This window comes from Lupinus angustifolius, unplaced genomic scaffold (assembly GCF_001865875.1).
Source record: "Lupinus angustifolius cultivar Tanjil unplaced genomic scaffold, LupAngTanjil_v1.0 Scaffold_25_332, whole genome shotgun sequence".
Lineage (NCBI taxonomy): Eukaryota > Viridiplantae > Streptophyta > Magnoliopsida > Fabales > Fabaceae > Lupinus > Lupinus angustifolius.
This window is the reverse complement of record NW_017720266.1, coordinates 1-18,437: the sequence shown is the minus strand read 5'-3', so window position 1 is coordinate 18,437 and position 18,437 is coordinate 1. Positions and strand designations below refer to the sequence as shown.

Genomic DNA, 18,437 nt, shown 5'->3' with positions numbered 1-18,437 from the left:
ACATCCACCCCTACAACCATAAAATTATAGTGTCTAAGGAGCGTTACATTGCATTGACAAGTTGTATCATGGATTAGTGTCTTCTTGATTCATGATTTGACGATTGTCTTACCAAGCTACACCAAGTGATTGTGCATATAAATAAACATATTTTTTATATTAGTATTTAAAAGGTTCATGCATATAGGCTCGAATGAGAAACAACATCACACATCAAGATAAGAGGATTAGGAAGTGAGAATGAATACCTAAAATGCAATCCGCATGCATAGATGAGCTTACTAACTCTCTCAATGATGCCACAGAATGTTGCAACGACTTTATTGTTGAGGCTGGTAGTCCCATGTCCTTTGAGTATGACATCTTCGTGGTTAACGGTGATGGAATCGACTATGGTGAAAGAAGCATCAAAATTGACATTCAATGAAAGTGATTTCAACTCTTATAGAGCCTTCTAAACACGAAGCTTTTGTTTTTGCTCAATGTTGCTAACTATATTCATCTCATCTCTCGCTTACTTCTGAAATAGGAAGAAACAACTTAGGAAGGGGTTTTTTATGACAGCACAATTGTGAGGCTCTTGATAGCGGTAACGGTAGCTACCAATAGAACCCATAAAGTACTTTCAAATTCTTTGTTAATGTAATATTATCAAAATGGTTTTTCCTATTTTTATTTTATTTTAATGATATGAGTTTGATTCGGGTTTACCATCCCAAATCTTGAACCTGGACCCTATGTTAAACCTAATTTGAACCCAAAAAAGTAGTTTTAAACTTTGTTAATGTGACTTAATCAAAACATTCTTTTATTATTTTCTATTTTCAATGACTAGGTATGACAACGTTTCGAGCTCGGTTTGGGATTTACCTTCCCCAATCCTAAACTCTTTTTAGATTCAAAAAGTGTGCTTCATCCCCACTTAAGGCTTTACGGATTTCTTGACCCAAATAGATATATAAGTATAGTATTGTAAAACACTTATATACATTCCTAACTTTTTGTGAGTGTTTTGACTAACTCTAATTTAAATTTAGTGATGTATTTCAGAATCTTTTGTAATAATTCAATTAAAGTTATGCTTTCTTTTGTTTTGTTTAATTCCTATAGTTCAATTTCCCTTCAAGAATAAATATGAACAGTAATTAGTTGGTATTCACCGGCCAAACTCTTTGGTTATCAATAATGAGTTAGACACTATTCTAATACTGGAGATTTTAATACTAAAAATGTAACACTGTGAATTTTCTGTGTATGTTTTATTAATTATTTATTTTAATAACGATTAATTTTAGAAATTAATTGATATTGAATTAGACTAAGCCCATAGTTGAGTGTTAGTCTTGTTTTGTGATTTCCTATTTTGTGGTAAATTTTCGTAGTTTTATGTGACGGACCCAAATTCAGGCCCAAATTCATCCGAATCCGGCCCAATAACGTGTTTTTGAGTTTCGTAACTCGGAATCGAATTCTGAATGCGCCATTGGCTTCGAAATATTATTTCGAGTCAAGATAGACATCAAGTTTGTTCAGAACGCATTTCTAAATATTTTTCAATCCGAATTCTGTGTTTCGAAGTTCTAATCGTAAACCGAAATTGGGAGATTTTTATTATCCGACCAGGTATTAGCCAACAATACTCGGGAATGGTTTAATCGAGAATGTGCCATCGAAAAGGTTACATCACTTTCATGTAAGAAGTTTGCTTGTTAAACAAGCAAAAGTACATATTCTCTTACACAAAATCCCCTAAATCACTCAACAAATCCTCTCACTCCACCACCATTAGACACATCACCTATGCTAGTAAGTGTTACTTTAAAATGGTAAGATTTACTTAAAAAGTAATAATTTAAAAATATTGATTTTGTTTAAATTGTCTTACTTTAAAAATGATAAGTCTAGCTTCACGATATTATTTTAAAAGGTTAGTTTTAGTAAAAATGTTTTACTTACAAAAAATAAAATTTATGAACAATCGAAAAAATGTAATGAAATGAGAATACATGTCTAAAAAGGTTATGTCTAAGGAAAGACTTGGAATTTAAGGGTGTCTTTACGACCCACCTCTCTTTCTTGGGAACTAGCCTGGTGTATATCCACGGATTACGACATAATTCCTGTATAAGTTTTATTGAAAATCTTACTTTAAAAAGTGTTATTTGATTGTAAGACTTTCAATGACAAATGATGATTCAAGGATATTTAACCTTGAATCAGATGGACGAAAGCAATTAAATTCATTTTAAATCGCAAGTTTTATCTTTGCGTAAAAAGTTATTTCGTAAGTATAATTATTATCGTCAGTTAACTAATTAATGTTATTTTGGCGTAATGAAGAGTTCGAGAGGAGATCGGATCAAGTAAGCTCACCTGAAAATAGAGAACCTAGCGACCCGACACACTTAGGTGAGGGAGAATACATCCTGACATAGTGGTGTCTGAATATGACACTCGGATCTCCTAAACTATCTTAAAAGTTTGGAGTTATATTTGTGTATTAAGAAAACCCATACTTAATCAAATATTTGTGTGCATGGATTTTGTACGGATACTTTCTTAAGTTGTATGTTTAGGTTAGCTAAAAATATCATGTATTGTTGTAGTTATCCATGAAGGAACACCATTCGAGAAACTAAAATGCATTCATTGGGATCGAAAACAGTGGAGAGTTTCGATCCGGTAGCCCAAACTCCCTCACAAGTTTGGAGTTGCCTTGGGTATTACGAAAGCTTGTACTAAATCAATTGTCTATTTGTTTGGATTACGTACGACAATATTTCTTATACCAATTAATGTTATGTTTATATATGCAAATATCATGTTTACTCTTGAATTATAATGTTTGAATGATTATTATGGGAATGATATGTATGTGATAATTGTTAAATTCAAGGTTTAAAAACATGTGATATAAATGAGAAATATTTTCCTTGAGAAAAGTAATTAAAATGATATGTAAGCTCTTCTCGTTTGAGCAAGATAGCTCTCGCTTGAGTGAGAAATGTCTAGAGAAAACGAGTGTTTTAGCTCGGGGCGAGACAACTCTCGCTTGAGCTAAAATAGGCACCAAGAGAATTGATTGTTTTCTCGCTTAAGCGAGACAACTCTTGCTTAAACCACAAATGCCTCAAAAATGGATGTGCCCTCGCTTGAGCGAGAGGGCTCCATACAAACTTGATTTCTTTTTAAGTCGTCTGAATGATAACTCTCATATATATGAGAGCCTAATTGCATTTTTGCCATCAAGAAGTTTTAAAGGTAAATAACTATATGAAATTCTTGAAAGTAATAAAAGTAAGGAATTGCTTTGTTAAAGGTGAGGGCCAGATGGCCCATTTTGGGCGTTTTTGGCGCCCAAGCGACCGTATTTTGCCCGGGCACGGACTTGACAGGTATGTTGGTCAATTTTTGATGGATTTGTCGCTTGAGCGACAGTCCCTCACTTGGGCGAGAATCAGGAAGAGAATTGAGTCTCTTTTGATGAGTTTGTCGCTTGAGCGACAGTTTCTCGCTTGAGCGAGAGACATACAATATTTTTTACTGTTTCTGATTTTTTGATTGCTTAGGCAATAGCCCTATCTTGGGTGTGAAGTGTATTTACACTTGGGAAAGACCATTACTCAGATGATTGAGTCTGGTGTCTAAAATTGACAAACTTATACAAGTACCTTTGTTCTTGCGCCTATTTAGGGCAAGGTTTCCGATTGTGATGCCGTGATTAGGGCGATGCCCAAAAAAAAGGATTACATGATACCATGCAGCGAGGTCGTCTGACCGTAAGAGGCTTGATCATGTGGTCGTCCAGGGTGATTCAGCGATGATTCGTAGTAGTAGAGATGTTATTCCTCTATTTATGTGTTGACGTAAGATCGGGTCCCACATGAAGCATTCCTTAGGGAGATGTCTTAGGTTGGGCCGTCATATAAAATAATGATTAAAAGATTTAATCGGCTAAGCTCAGTTAGTGTGCATATCATTATGGATAATGAAGTAGTGGAGAGGAAATTTATGGGAGAAGAACGAGCTCCGAGATGTTGATAGGGACGACGATGGCGGTGGTTCGTCAGCAAAGTCTTGAGGGTGAGTCTAGGTGAAACGAGTCCCTTGTATTCCTGAATGAGGTATTCTGTTGGATCGGACAGTTCTCACAGCACAAACTAGACGATCTCTGACAACCCGTCTTTGCAATCATGATCAATGAGAGGGATGCCCAAAAAGTGTTTGATACGACACCGTCCTAAAATGGACAGTTCTTCGGAATAGATCGATCATATATCCTTGCGAGGAATAATTTTGGTGCGTTCAAATCGGCTTGTTATGGGACCTGTACTCTTGGTTATTTCCGAATAGTATATTGGGAGGATATTGGTGAAAGGATGGATGAAACAAGCATAACATTCATACATTGAGATTGTGGACTTTGATCCTCATAATCTGAGATTATAACATCATTCATCATTGTGCATTTTTATATGTGATGTATATATTGTGTTTATTATGCGTGTCTGTCTGGATGTGATATTCCGTGTAATTCCACGCTGTTAATGAGTAACATTCATTAGATGTCTTACTCCCTCTTCTTTCTGTTTGTCTTCGGATCGCATTTTGTTCAGATGGATTGTTCTACGAGGATTTGGAGTTACCGCTTCTCGATGTCCCAGGAGGGGGCATGGAGGATTGAGGGAGATCGGTGCACCTACACAAGCCCTTGTGACTTAGATCTGTGTAGGGTACTTTTTGATGTACTGAATGTCTCAGCCTTTTGTGTAATTTCAGTTTGGGCGAATATTTCTTCCGCCTTGTATTTCGTACAGATATTTTCTGTTATTAAATGATGTATGATTCAAAGTTATATTGAGTTATATTTTTATTACCTTTAAGTAATGGTGTTTTTGATTTTCCGCATTGTATGTTACTTAAAGCGATGTTTCGAAAATGAAACGAATATAAGGAAATAAATTTTATATGACATCATTATTAAAAAAAATCCATTTTTTAGCAAGATTTTTGGAATAATTTTTGGGGCGTTACAAAAAAAAAAGAGGAGAAGGAAAAAATTAGATTTTAAAATTTTACTATTAAAAAATAACTTAAAATCATGTTCATTAAAAAAAATCAACACATCTTATAATCTCATCCCATGCTAGAGTGGATCTAAATTCATCATAGGTAATGTAAAAAAAATAAGTCATAACTTTTAGGTTTCTTTTTGACAAACTTTGGATATAGCAACACATTAGGTAGTATCTAATACATTATTCAACCCCCATATAATATGCAAAGAGCAAATCATATGTTTATTCAGACAGATTTTTATTATTAAAATATAAAGAGATAAATATTAAAATTTCTCTCTTATTTTTTTAATTCAAAACAACTTGAAAGCTTCTGCTTATTTATTTATTTTTCGAAATTATTTAATAAATATTATTTTTTTTGCTAACAAGATGAATTTGGGTGTTAAGGTTTGACAAAATTTAATATTCACGCTTGTGATATGATATTATCTTCAATATATACTTAACAATAGAGTTTGTTCGCCTCTTGCTAAATTTACATTCCATATATTTCATCGTACTTCGACTTATACGGAATTCATGTACTTCAAAAAGTTGTCTCCACAATTATAACTTCTTATTTAATTCCTCTCTTTTGAGTCTTTCATTAAGACAATATCTCCAAAAAGAGTATGTGTTGTGGCACTAGTTATTGGATATACTCAATGAATACACCCAAGACCGATATAAACAAATAGGGGCTCAATATTGACACATAATGTAGTCACTCAGTCTTATGTTCTCACGTTGGTCTTCACACATTCATACACATCATTTATTACTCGAATATAAACAATGAGAATATATATTTTTCTCTATAGCATTCCACAAAATCTCTCTAAACACCTTATCATTCGTCTTCTCCAAAATAAATAAAAACCATATACAAGTCCTCTTGGTTTTTTCAGTATCTTTCTATCAATGGTCCCAACAAACATGAAGCCTTCAAATGTTAAAAATACTCAAGAACAATCTCTTAATGTACTTATTAACATTCCTTTAAACTTAATTAGAAGATGAGAGAATGTAATATGCTATATTCATGTATGTTATTTGTTTTCTCTAAGTATCTTTCCACCTTAACATTGATAGAGTAAGGTGATGCTCCATAGTTTTTTTTACACATATAATGTAAGAAATTAAATCTAATGTGAAGTATCACAACAAACAACCTTATAGACCTTTAAATTGAAATAAATTTCAATCAAATATAAAATATGAAACTTTTTTTTATATTTTCACAATGAAATATGAAGTAAGGAGTTAGTTGAGTTTATAAACAAAAAATTAGGAAAAAAAATTAATTTCCACTAAAGTAAAATAAAACCAATATCATAAAAAGTTAAAAACAACCAAACTAGTACAAATTCCACACTCATAACTTTTGTTCTTTTTCCCATAGAAAATCAGAAACAACTAAAAGAAGAAGAAGAAGAAGAATTGAAGGCCGATGATGAGGTCCATACCTTATGGAACCAAATCATAATAATCTCTCAACCAATCCACAACATATCACACTGATCGAGTGGGATCATTTCAATCACCATCTTTCTAGGTTATCATCTCTCTCTTCCGCACTCAACGATTCCAAGAATAAGAAACAATTACTTCACGACAAGCTTCAATCTCTCATCAAGGTACACTTTGATTTTTATTTTTGGTTCCTTGGAATTCTGAATTTGCATTTATCCCACTGTGTTCATTTGATGAATTAAATGTTTTTCTAATGTTATGTGTTTGATTGTAGAGTAAATACCCTTTTCAGTCCCTAAAAAGGACTAATTTGACCTACATTAGAAAAATTTGGGACCATTTTGAGTTTTTCATTTTTTGAAGAACTGAAGTGGTAAGGTCGAAAAAATGAGGACTGAAAATATCATTCATTTTTTTTTCTTCACAATAGTTCAGTCTTTGATTTAGTTTTTTGTTGATTACATCATAGGTAGCTTTTGGCCTGATTATTGGTTTTAGTTGGCAAAAGCAATTTCCATTTTTCTTATATGTGATTTAGTTAATGAGCCCGCCCGGGCAATGATGTTGTGAGCAGGTCATTGCTGTATCATTGGTACGGTCGAATGAACTGGAGGAGATGCGTCAGAAATTAGAATCGAAGAAAATGATGATGGAGAATATGTCTATCCATTGTAGGCTGGCAAAGGAGGATGCAAGCAAGCAGGAGGAACAACTTAGTAGTGCAGTCCAATCACTTTTGGTGGCAGGGGGTACTCTATCTGAAGCTAACAAAAAACTTCAGGTGAATTAGTAGAAGTGCTTTATGCCATGCTTACAAAATTTGACCCATTTTTATGATATTGAATAAGTATATATGCATGTGTTAACAATTGGCATTCAGAGGATTGTTCTTTTTTTGCTTGAGTATACCTTTCTCAGTTTTCCTTGCTCAATCCCGTCCTTACCAAATTACCTTAGTTTTCTTTCAAATGCCCTTGTTTTTTAATACCTTTCTTTTTTATGTCTGTCCTAGTAAGAAATAGCCGTATAGCACATTAGCATGTCATAAATTTATTACCTATGAGTTATTGCTATTTCTGAGGATGAGCCTCGGCGTAACGATAAAGGTGTTGCTTAGTGACCAAGAGGTCGTGGGTTCAAGTCTTGGAGACAGCCTCTCCACTTGCAGGGTAAGGCTGTATACATTTACCCTGCTCAGACCATACTAGGTGGGAGCCTCATACATTGGGCTGCCCTTTAAGTGATCATTATTTCTCTGTCTACCCTTTTTGGGGGGGAAAGAGTAGTGTCACGTTTTACTGTTTTTATTGCTGTAAGAAAGTTGATGATGCTATTATCATAGGAATCAAGTAGATTACTGTCCGAAGAAGAAGGTCATGTTCGTCTGAGAAACTTGCAGAAGATGCTAAGGGTGAGGCAACAGTATATGACATCTCAAATTTCAATGTTATATCCTGTCAAGATATCAGTTGGGCCTGCACAAGAGCAAGAGCTTGAAGCATATCCTGCAGGTAGCATAGCAGGTAACTTAGCTCAGTAAATAATCAGTCTCCTCCTATGTGGATAGTACCCCTAATATATGAAATCACTGAGCTTATATATAAGAGAAGTGACATGCAATTTGAATTAAAATGTGAAACTAGGTGCTGCATAGTTTAGTCACTATCTATTGGTTTCTTACTGGTACCTTGGATTTAGTTTTTCCCTCACCATCTTGTTATTTTCTTCAATGCTTCTGCATAGGTTTTGTTTCATGCCGACGACCTTAAGTTATAATTTTTGTCTTGTATGGCCAAAAGTAGAAATTAAAATGGCATCTGCTTAATAAATACTATATGTTTATCTGATATTTTCTTCTCTCCTTCTCATAGAACAGGAGCAGTATTCTTTTGGCATAGTATTATAAGTTTATAACTTGTGGACCACATCATTGTTGCTCCATATGGAGGTGTTATGTGTGTCAATCTTTAGGCTTTTGGGGCTCTGTCATGTTGGTATTTAATTTTTTATTCTAATGATAAAATCTCATATTAAAGTTGTAAACCTTTAAGTTGACACAAAATTGACAAAATCACTAGCCGCAAGCCCATCGAGCACGAGCATTCATCCAATTAATTAGTAATATTGTCATTTCTTATTACTTTCTGCATAATTTAATAGGGTTTCATGAGATATCTTACAATATGGCAGGGTTGCACTAGAAGACTATGTGCTAATTTAGTTTGTCCCTTGTCACAAAAAATGTGGAGAAAATAATTGTTGGGGAAATTTTGAAATGCAATTTTTGATTAATTTTGGTTAGCTAGACTGCTTTGTAATCTGTATGGCTTAATGCTGAAGTTGTCTTGACCACTGAACCAGATAATTTTTTGCTGAATTTCTAAGTGATACCTTTTCTTTCTGAATTTTATTGTTAAAAAGTTGCTTTTATTTTGTTATGCAGAGACTTCTGCTGGACGTAAACCAATTAATCAAAGATCCTTGACAATTCAGGGTCTGCATTTGACAATGACATCTTTTAGGAAGATGAGCCTTTTCAATGATAAGAAGGAAATTCAGCGATCTGCTACTGCCCTAGGATATGTCGCACATGTAAGTTTTAGTTCCCTCCTGGTGCATTTTTGCCCTCATACTAATCTTTTGATAGGTATTTTCTATCTTAGGCTTTTATGATATGTTTATTAATCATGTACAGTTTCTGAGGTGTCATAACATATTAACATATTGTGACATATAACATTTATTTATTGCAATTTGAATTGATTTTCATTTCTTGCTCTCATATATCAAACTTTTGTGTTTCTAAATGCAGTATTTACTTTAGCTCATGTGGATGACTGTTGACCTAATAATCATTGAAATGTACTTTACCTGATTGATTTTCTCACAGGCTGTTTCACTTATAGCCTCGTACTTGCAAGTTCCTTTGCGTTATCCTTTACAGTTGGGCGGCTCTCATTCATATATTATTGACAATGCACCTTCAATAGAGTTAACATCTTCCGATGCTTCATCAAGTGCATTGTCTTTTCAAAATGCCAAGCATATGAAATTCCCCCTCTTATTAGAAGGTCAAGACATGACAAGAGCAGCTTATGCTGTATTCTTGCTGAACAAGGTATATAATTTCATTTATTTTTTGCTTTGTAGCAATTCTATGCTATGAATTTAAGTTCTTTGTCTGAACTATGGTTAAAATATAATAGGGATAGTCTCCCTCTTGCTCATAATTTTCCCGTGTGTAAGTGAACAGAGACTGAATTGGCAGACCTCCATGTTGATTATGTGTTGAAAGGCAATATTTTAGCTACTAGAACTGTGGAGGGTTCCTCCTCCACAATTAACTTCTCTTCTTCTTGTTTCCTCCTAACCCATGTTCATTCCATACTCTTATGGCATGAAAGATTAAAAGCTCCTTCATCAGTTATGCTTACATGAGATGGTTGTTTTCTAAGTAAGATTTTTCTTAAGAATCCGTAAGTTTTTTCCAAATACCCATTCCTTCAAAAATATTACCAAGAATGACATTTATATTTGAAGGCTGCTCGCTGTTGGTTTTCGTTGCTGTTTTCAGGTAGTATCTAGCTTAAGCTTTTGTTTGTTATTTGAAATACGTAGGGTTATCTTTATATTACCAAGAATGACATTTATATTTAAAGGCTGCTCGCTGTTGGTTTTCGTTGCTGTTTTCAGGTAGTATCTAGCTTAAGCTTTTGTTTGTGTTATTTGAAATACGTAGGGTTATCTTTATGTTCCCCATGCTCTGTTAGTGCGCCTTCCCCCCCGAAGTATGTTGTCTGAGTAGGATTTCTTAGTGATAATACTGTTGGTAAATATCCCTTATGATTAACCTTAATTTATTGCTCATTTCCTTAATTCTTTTCTGATTGTAGGATTTAGAGCAGCTTTTGAATTTCATTGGTGCCAATAGTTTGGGACCACGACATGTATTAGCTAATTTGAGGGAGCTTTTAAGGATTATCCAGTCTTCAGATTTTATAGATAACTTGATCTAGTTTTTTTCTTCTCAATTGTAAGTTTTTTGTAAATTGATTTTTGTAATCCTCACACGGGTGCAATTTTTTTGGGTGCACCTTCCCATGTAGCATTGGTATCCAAATGAAGGCAAACTTTCTATAATGAATTCAGTATTCTTTTCAGAAGTATAACTGCTGTTAAAAATGTTGTTCTCTGTGAAGAGCATAATGTTAGATGCATTCTTTCTACATTGTACTTCATAGATCACAAATTTTGCCAGCTAATGGCTTTAGATGAGCTTTTCTGTCTCAATATTGACACTTCTTTTCATTTATTTACTATGTCACTCCCACTTTTTTTGTACCCAGATACAAGTACATTTAGTTGTATGGCTATGTGAGATTGTGATTTGTTTTGGCTAAAATGCACTTTTAGTCTTTTATGTTTCTCTTTTTTTTTGGAGCAATTTTTAGTCCTAAAATCTTACATAAAATACAACTTCGGTCCCCTCCATTTATTTGCCATCTGTTTACTATCAGAAGTTGGTGATAAGTTATAAAAAGGGTACGCTTACACTACTTTCGTCCAAAGTTGATATATATGCAAGAAAGAATAACATCACACTATGCCAAAGTTCAAAGAAACATGTGAAACGAAGAGCAAATGAAACTCATAAACAACTCCAGGAGAAAATTGGCTTAGTGGCACCACTGGCTCTCTTGACTGTTTGTTTTGTTTATGATGATGGTCAGTTCTTTCTCTTTGAACCAGTAGCCTCGTTATGGGTTTGGGAATGTTGCTGTTATTATAGTCAGTCCATCGTGTTCTTGTAGATCTACAAATTCACCATGAATGGCCAATCAATGGAATATTGATTAATATGTAATTGATTGAAAATTACTTGAAAATGACTATTAGGTAAAAATGACTATTCTACTCATAAATGAAATGTTTCAAATTGTTCATCTTGAACTAAAACTTTATGGTAATCTTTCCTTCAAGTGTGGGTATTATACACTTACTTGTCCACTCCACCTTAATTCCACCATGTCCCAGCTGAACTATCGGCTCTTATACCACTTGTTAGACTCGATCACGATTGGGGAGCTTCCAACCACCGGAGAATTCCATTGTTAGTAGGGTAAGAGAAGAGTGGAGAGCCATAAGTGAGACAGTACGTTTTGAACCAAAACTATAAGGCAATGGTTTCATGTATCTTTTCCACTTAAAGTTATTTCATTCTTTCTATCATATCCAATGTGAGACTTCACATTTGAATAAATCTAATCACTATGTCTTTTATTTTCTGAAGTTAAAGGGCAGTGGTTGAAAAATGCTTTGACAAAATGTCTACAACAAACTTGATTCATGAGTTAAAAACATAACAGCAGAGGAGGAATGTAACACTATTGAACAATCTCAAAATGATTTTTGGTGGATTAGGTATTAGGAATTTAGGATTTCCCAAAGCTGTAATACTATCATTTGGTGGAAAAGATGTTTGACAATTCATGATCATGTCAAAAATTTGAAAGCATCAATTCCTAAATAATATTAATATCTAAACTACACAAGGTATATATAGGTGTTCACATATATATCTAAAATACAATGTGAACTTTCCATTGACATAATTGTAGTGTATATATATATATAGTTTACCCCATGTACACATTTATAGCAATACCAAATCACAAATATTAGCAGGACATATAACTGTAATTGCAGCTTCTCCTTCACACCCTTTTTTGTACTCTTTTTCTTCAAAAGGAAACCAACAAAAGATTCAAACACAGTTCTATCTGAATTTTCTTTTGATAAGGAAAATATATACCCATGGCTCCAAATATACACAAAAAAGCTGAAACCTTATTCAGGAATATTATTATTGAATTGGTCACACCTATTCCTCACTTCTCCTTTATTACCAGTTTTCACTCCCAACACAGAAACCTTCTCCATTGCCTTAGCAAAATCAACAAAAAATGCTTGCTGATCTTTCGCATACTCCTCCACAATCGGCCTTGTTCTTGGATCAACACTTAAAAGATAATCTGAGGTCATTAGACCCAACCCCTTAAGTATATTCTTGTAGTATGCATTGTCAAAAGTGTTTGGAGAACTCATATCATTGAAAGCTACCATTGATGTGTCCACAGTATAGTTCTGGCACACTCTTCTCAAACCTGCAGCTAGCTTTGGATGCATGGTAAGATCAACTTGAGGGTATATCCTATCACTGAATTCTTTGCAGTGTGTGAACCCTATCGTGTGTGCACCATTCAATGCAACCATTTCTTTGATAGTGAAGTTCTTTGTAGTGAATTTCTCAATGATTTGATCCATTGTCATCTTTGTAGTTGGAAGGTTAACATCAACCCTTTTAGCATCAGAAACTTTGCTATCTTTTCTTCCTAACCTCACTTTATAGTAAGGTCCACCAACCATTTTCACAAGGTCTCTTGTGGCCTGTGCAACAATGTCTGAGCATGACACAACACCAGGGCATACCAGTTCCAATTCATTCTTGATCTTCGAGATGATGTCGAATGCATCGCCAGAGAGGGAGAGGTTAGGATCGGCGTCACGCTCGGGGTAACGGTTGTAGGCACTAGAGGCTATAAGGATGGATGCATCACAACCATCTGTGATGCAGTCATTGAAAAACAAGCGAAGTAGGCCGGGCGCCGTGGCCGAAACCGCGGTTTGCTTGATGAACACGTTTTCCTTGACAACATTTTCGAAGTTGGGACATGTTGCCTTGTAGTAATCAAGGTTGAGTTTGGCTGAAGAGAAGGGAAGGGAAAGGAAGAAAAGGAAAAGGATAGGGTAAGCCATAAGGGTAGAGGGAGGAAGGGAGAGAATACTCTCTATAGGACTCTTTTTTCTTCCTCTCTCTGTTTGGTTTGTTTGAAAGAGAGAATGTGAATGGAAATGTTCTTACATTGGTGAGAGGGGGAAAAGGTGGTGGAAGGAATGGATGAGAGGGGTTTGAGGATATTTTCTGTTGAACTTTTTTGTGACTCTAAATTTCAATTGAATTGGGTGGTTTGCTTTTGATTTGTAAATTAAGTTCTTTTTTGTTTGAATGGTTAAACAGCTTTTGTGCACACTATTTTTAAATAAGAGAGATTAGAGTTTGAGATTATGAAGGGAAACATTGCTGTGTTATTAAGACTGAGTCATGCAGTGCTAGAGCAATATCCTACATTTTGTGGAGCATTGTTGTGTTCTGCAACTATGATCATAATATTGTAGTTTTGAAAGTTTGCGATCACAATGCCATTGCACTAAATACAACATAATTGTAATTGCAATTTAAAACAGAGAATTTTTTTTGCTTAAATATTATTTATATTTAAATGGGTCTTTGGATGTAGAAGCATACTTATGTAGAATATAACTGTTAATATATTTCTTGACCTCTAGGCATTATATTTTTCTTACTCCTTTTTTCCCTCATAAATGTTAAAGGTCTTAATAATATTTTGCATGAATATTATAGACAATAATATGACATAAATACGTTATCATATGTTATTTATTTTTATTTTGGTCAATGTAATTTTGTACATTAATTTAATAAAAATACTGTAATATTTTTTTTTGCTTACAACAACACCTGTATTTTCTTTGACATCAAAATCGTGATGGTAGAATATATTCGGCAACCACTTTGCCATATTGCTCTCTTATACAAAAAAAAAGAAACTTACAGTGAAAAATAACAGCTAAAAAAATAGATAACTAATTGTATATCTCTTCTTATAAACTTTTTGTAATTGTTGCCAAATAATTTGTGATAGACCACAATCAATAATCCTAATAAGAATATTTGAGCACAAATTTATAATCTTGACTCTATACTTTACAAGTATAATAGAGAAATTTGTTGTCTCATATCAATTTTAATTGTGCCAAAGTATGTAACACTTTTTTTGTCAACTTTCATTTTTGAGCATTTTCCACTTTTTTTAGTACCAAAAATATTTCATCACTTTTTATTTATTTAAAAAACTAATCTCTTTTGGAGTGTGTGACTACATCTTCTAACAAATATCAGCTTCCAGGAATTGAGCTCTTAATCTTTTAGTCAGTCTGGAGATCAAGCAGAGTCTTATACTACTAGACCAACATCTTATTGCTATCATTTTTCAACTATTACTTATGTTTAATGCTCTCTAAAAAAAATCCTTATATATACAAGGTTAACTAAAGATACTAGTGCAGAAAACTAAGGGTTTGTTTGTTTTGAACATTTTCTGTTTTCATTTTCAATGAAATCCGAAAATAAGTGTGAAAATATGTTTGTCTTGTTTTTTTTCATTTCGTATTTCAGAAAACATGACTTCATTTCCTGAAATTTTGAAAAGAAAAAAAAAATGTCATTTCCAACATTTTCAATAATGAAGCAATGACATTTCATTGAATTTTTTAAGACTTTTTACTTCATTTGTTCTATATCTTTTGATGTTTTAACTTTTTCATACTATTTCAATTTTTTGGATATTTTAAAAACTCAATACACATTTATATTTTATCTTCTCATTATATCCTTATATATTACTCATATTTTCAGTACATGCTTCTTCATTTCTTTTTTTAATAAAATTTTCAAAGTGCATTAATATAATTATTTTAGTCAAATTGTATCGAATTTTTATATCATTTAATAATTTCTTAAAGTATTTAGTATTTACACAATCTTAAACATCAAATGATTTTACTTTCTCACTTATCAATAAAACACTAAAATCAATCGATAAGTACTTCTACATCACCATAAATTCTCATAATTGAATTTATTTATTTATCTCTCAACATAATAACTTTTTTCGCCTATCTTATGATATTATTGAAATAGTTCGACGATAAGTATGATAATATATGATATTGGTATAATAATTGATGTTTCTTGAATTTACTGCAACCTTAATTAAACAATAGAGCATTTATAGATTGCTAATTTTTTGGAGAGCACTTGCAACTGCATAATGCTCGTTACGATCTTCCACATGTCTTTATGGTAACTACTGACCAAATCTAACTATTAAAGGTGATTAATATATTGTTGACATAAAATTCATTGAAAAAGAAAATACAAATATCAGATATGAAGACATCCGACAAAATCATTGGTATTAGCACATCTATTATCTATATAACAAAAAAGCTTCTTATTGACACATGTCATCATCTCCTTAACTTAAGCTCTTTGTCATGTCATCATTGACACATGTCACCATTTCCTTAACTTTTCCCCCTCCAAAATGTCCACATATTCTTATAATGAACTCTCACACACTATATCCTTCTTCTACTATCTTAATATAAATATATGTGAGAATAGATTGTCCAAAGAATAGTCTATTTTCATTAAATTAATCTTTCATCTCTCTACTCTTATTTCATTTCAATTTACTTCTTAGTTTTCTTCTCTATTCTTATATCAATTTACTTCTTACTCTTCTCTTCTTTTGAAACTCACAATTACTTCTCCTATATTTTTTTCATTTTTATTAGACATGTCTAATCTTTTCCATCATCAAACGAGGTATGATTTTCATCAAATTAATCTTTCATTTCTCTACTCTTATTTCATTTCAATTTACTTCTTAATTTTCTTCTCTATTCTTATTTCAATTTACTTCTTAATCTTCTCTTATTTTGAAACTCACAAACTACTCCTCCTACATTTTTTTATTTTGATTAGACATATCTAGTCCCCATCGCCAAATGAGGTATGATTTTGTAGTCCTTTCACTTTTTTATTACTTCATCATTCATGAATTATCTACCGAGATGTTCATTGATAGATATAATTTTATTTCATATTTTAGCAATCAAAGAGATAAAAGCCTTAAAAGAAAAAAAAAACGGATATAATTTTGAACATATTTTGATTTTTACAACTATCATTCGGGTTTATCCACACTTACTAAAGTTCTAGATCCGATCCAAAACATGTTTCAGTGTTGAATCCATTTTCATCATCAGGGATCTTGATAAGCCATTTTGTCATTTTTTGTTATGACTTTCTTCTATATTATTTGGAAGTTTCAAATTGTATAATTGGTTTGATTTATATTTTGATTAAATTATTTATGATTCGCTAATTTAAGCCATGTTCATTATGGATATAAATTTGCATACCTGTAAATAATAAATTTGCGAAAACTTAATAATGATGCTACAAATATATGGTCGAAATTGTCTCCCTCTTTTCATTTAGTCATATAATGAGTTATGATATTACAATTAATAAGGAAATATGTTGATATTCTAACTCCCATAAAAAATAACTGACCATGAATTTATTTCAAAATAATGATTTTAATACTAATTATTAAAAAAGATCTTAAAACTTTTGCAATTAATATTATTTAATTATTTTTAAAACTGAAATAGTAGTAATTCAATCTTATTAAAACATTCTCAATTACTATCATCTAATTATTTTTAAATTTTAAAACGCTAAATATGATATATAGTAATTGAACATTTAAATAATAAATCTTAAAATGTCCTCAATTAATATTATTTAATCATTTTTAATACTTAATTGGCATGAGGGTAGGGACCTCTTTCCTTCGTAGCACGACATGACATAAGCTACTTCTGGACAGGCAATAGATTCTCTCTTTCCAATGGTCCTAGTTCAGTTAGCCATAGCATAGTGAATTCGGACACAGAGGAATGCAATTGCAGTTCAAAGACACATGGTATGAGCTAGCGGCGATACATAATAGAATAGAGGATGGCGATTGAGGCGTGAAGGTAGGGTAGGTAAAGGTTTCGCAGCTTGGTATTCCCACATTCGTATGATTCAATGTCGAGAGACTCACCCACCGAGCGGGAGTAGGACTAGGAAAGAAGCCTATACTTTCTGCTCTTCCAACCAAGTTGGACATTTGAGCAGCCTTTTCATTTGGTGGGGATCTTACTCGGTCTCCTATGATTCTTCGGATGTGACAGAAAGAAATAGGTGGCTAATCATTTTTTAATACTTAAATAAGAGGAATTGATTGTTACTAATAATATAATGAGTTATGGTATTACAATTATTAAGGGAAAATATATTGATATTCTACATCGCTTAAAAAATAATAGACACTGAATTTAGTTCAAAGTAATCATTTGTAATACTAATTATTTAAATAGATCTTAAAACGTTTTCAATTAATATTATTTAATTATTTTTAAAACTCGAATAGTAGGAATTCAATCTTATTAAACATTCTCAATTAATATCATCTAATCATTTTTTAATTTTAAAACGCTAAATAGGTTATGTCGTAATTACACATTTAGATAGTAGATCTTAAAATGTTCTCAATTAATATCTTTTAATCATTTTTTAAAACTTAAATTAGAGGAATCTATTATTAATAATAATTATTTAAATAGATCTTAAAGTTTTCTCAATTAATATTAATTAATTATTTTTAATCTTAAATATTAAGAATTCAATCTTATTAAAATATTCTCAATTAATATCATCTATCTTTTTTTAAATTTTAAAATGCTAAATATAACGCATTTAATTAGTTGATCTTAAAACATTCTCAAATAATATCATTTTTTAAAACTTAAGTAGTAGGAATTCATTGTTATTATTAATAGAATGAGATATGATATCACAATTTATAATGAATTCTATTGATATTCTACATTGCTTCTTGAAAAAATGATAAACAATAAATTTATTTCAAAAGAATCATTTGTAATACTGATAATTATTTAAATAGATCTTAAAATGTTCTCAATTAATATTATTTAATTATTTTTAAAACTTAAATAGTAGGAATTCAATCCTATTACTAATAAATGAGCTATGATATCATAAATGAGCTAAAAATAATAATATTATATCCATTATATGATTATTTTTTATTATTATTGCAACTATGTATATTAATACTTTTT

General features: G+C 32.2%; 2 protein-coding genes across 3 annotated transcripts; one reads left to right on the top strand and one right to left on the bottom strand.

The window, feature by feature from the left end:
• Nucleotides 1-6,423: 6,423 nt before the first annotated feature.
• LOC109338425 (UV radiation resistance associated protein-like) lies at nt 6,424-10,759 on the top strand. The gene is made up of 6 exons (XM_019575658.1): nt 6,424-6,697; nt 7,108-7,314; nt 7,876-8,056; nt 8,977-9,125; nt 9,424-9,651; nt 10,427-10,759. The coding sequence occupies exons 1-6, from the start codon at nt 6,530-6,532 to the stop codon at nt 10,547-10,549; spliced, it is 1,056 nt and encodes a 351-aa protein (XP_019431203.1). The 5' UTR covers nt 6,424-6,529; the 3' UTR covers nt 10,550-10,759.
• Nucleotides 10,760-12,113: 1,354 nt separating this feature from the next.
• LOC109338426 (peroxidase 65-like) lies at nt 12,114-13,532 on the bottom strand. 2 transcript variants are annotated; one of them, XM_019575659.1, is made up of 2 exons: nt 12,366-13,532; nt 12,114-12,254 (listed from the first exon to the last, which is right to left on the bottom strand). In XM_019575659.1, exon 1 carries the CDS (start codon nt 13,347-13,349, stop codon nt 12,381-12,383), a length of 969 nt encoding a protein of 322 aa, XP_019431204.1. In that variant the 5' UTR covers nt 13,350-13,532; the 3' UTR covers nt 12,114-12,254; nt 12,366-12,380. The 2 variants fall into 2 exon arrangements, with proteins under 2 accessions (XP_019431204.1, XP_019431205.1); XM_019575660.1 differs by having other exon boundaries at nt 12,180-12,239.
• Between the last annotated feature and the right edge of the window lie 4,905 nt (nt 13,533-18,437).

Coding starts and splice junctions, on each gene's coding strand:
- LOC109338425 (XM_019575658.1), top strand. CDS start 6,530: ATGGAACCAAATCATAATAATCTCTCAACCAATCCACAACATATCACA. Junction 6,698..7,107: donor AGCTTCAATCTCTCATCAAG/GTACACTTTGAT, acceptor TGTTGTGAGCAG/GTCATTGCTGTATCATTGGT. Junction 9,652..10,426: donor CTGTATTCTTGCTGAACAAG/GTATATAATTTC, acceptor TTCTGATTGTAG/GATTTAGAGCAGCTTTTGAA.
- LOC109338426 (XM_019575659.1), bottom strand. CDS start 13,349: ATGGCTTACCCTATCCTTTTCCTTTTCTTCCTTTCCCTTCCCTTCTCT.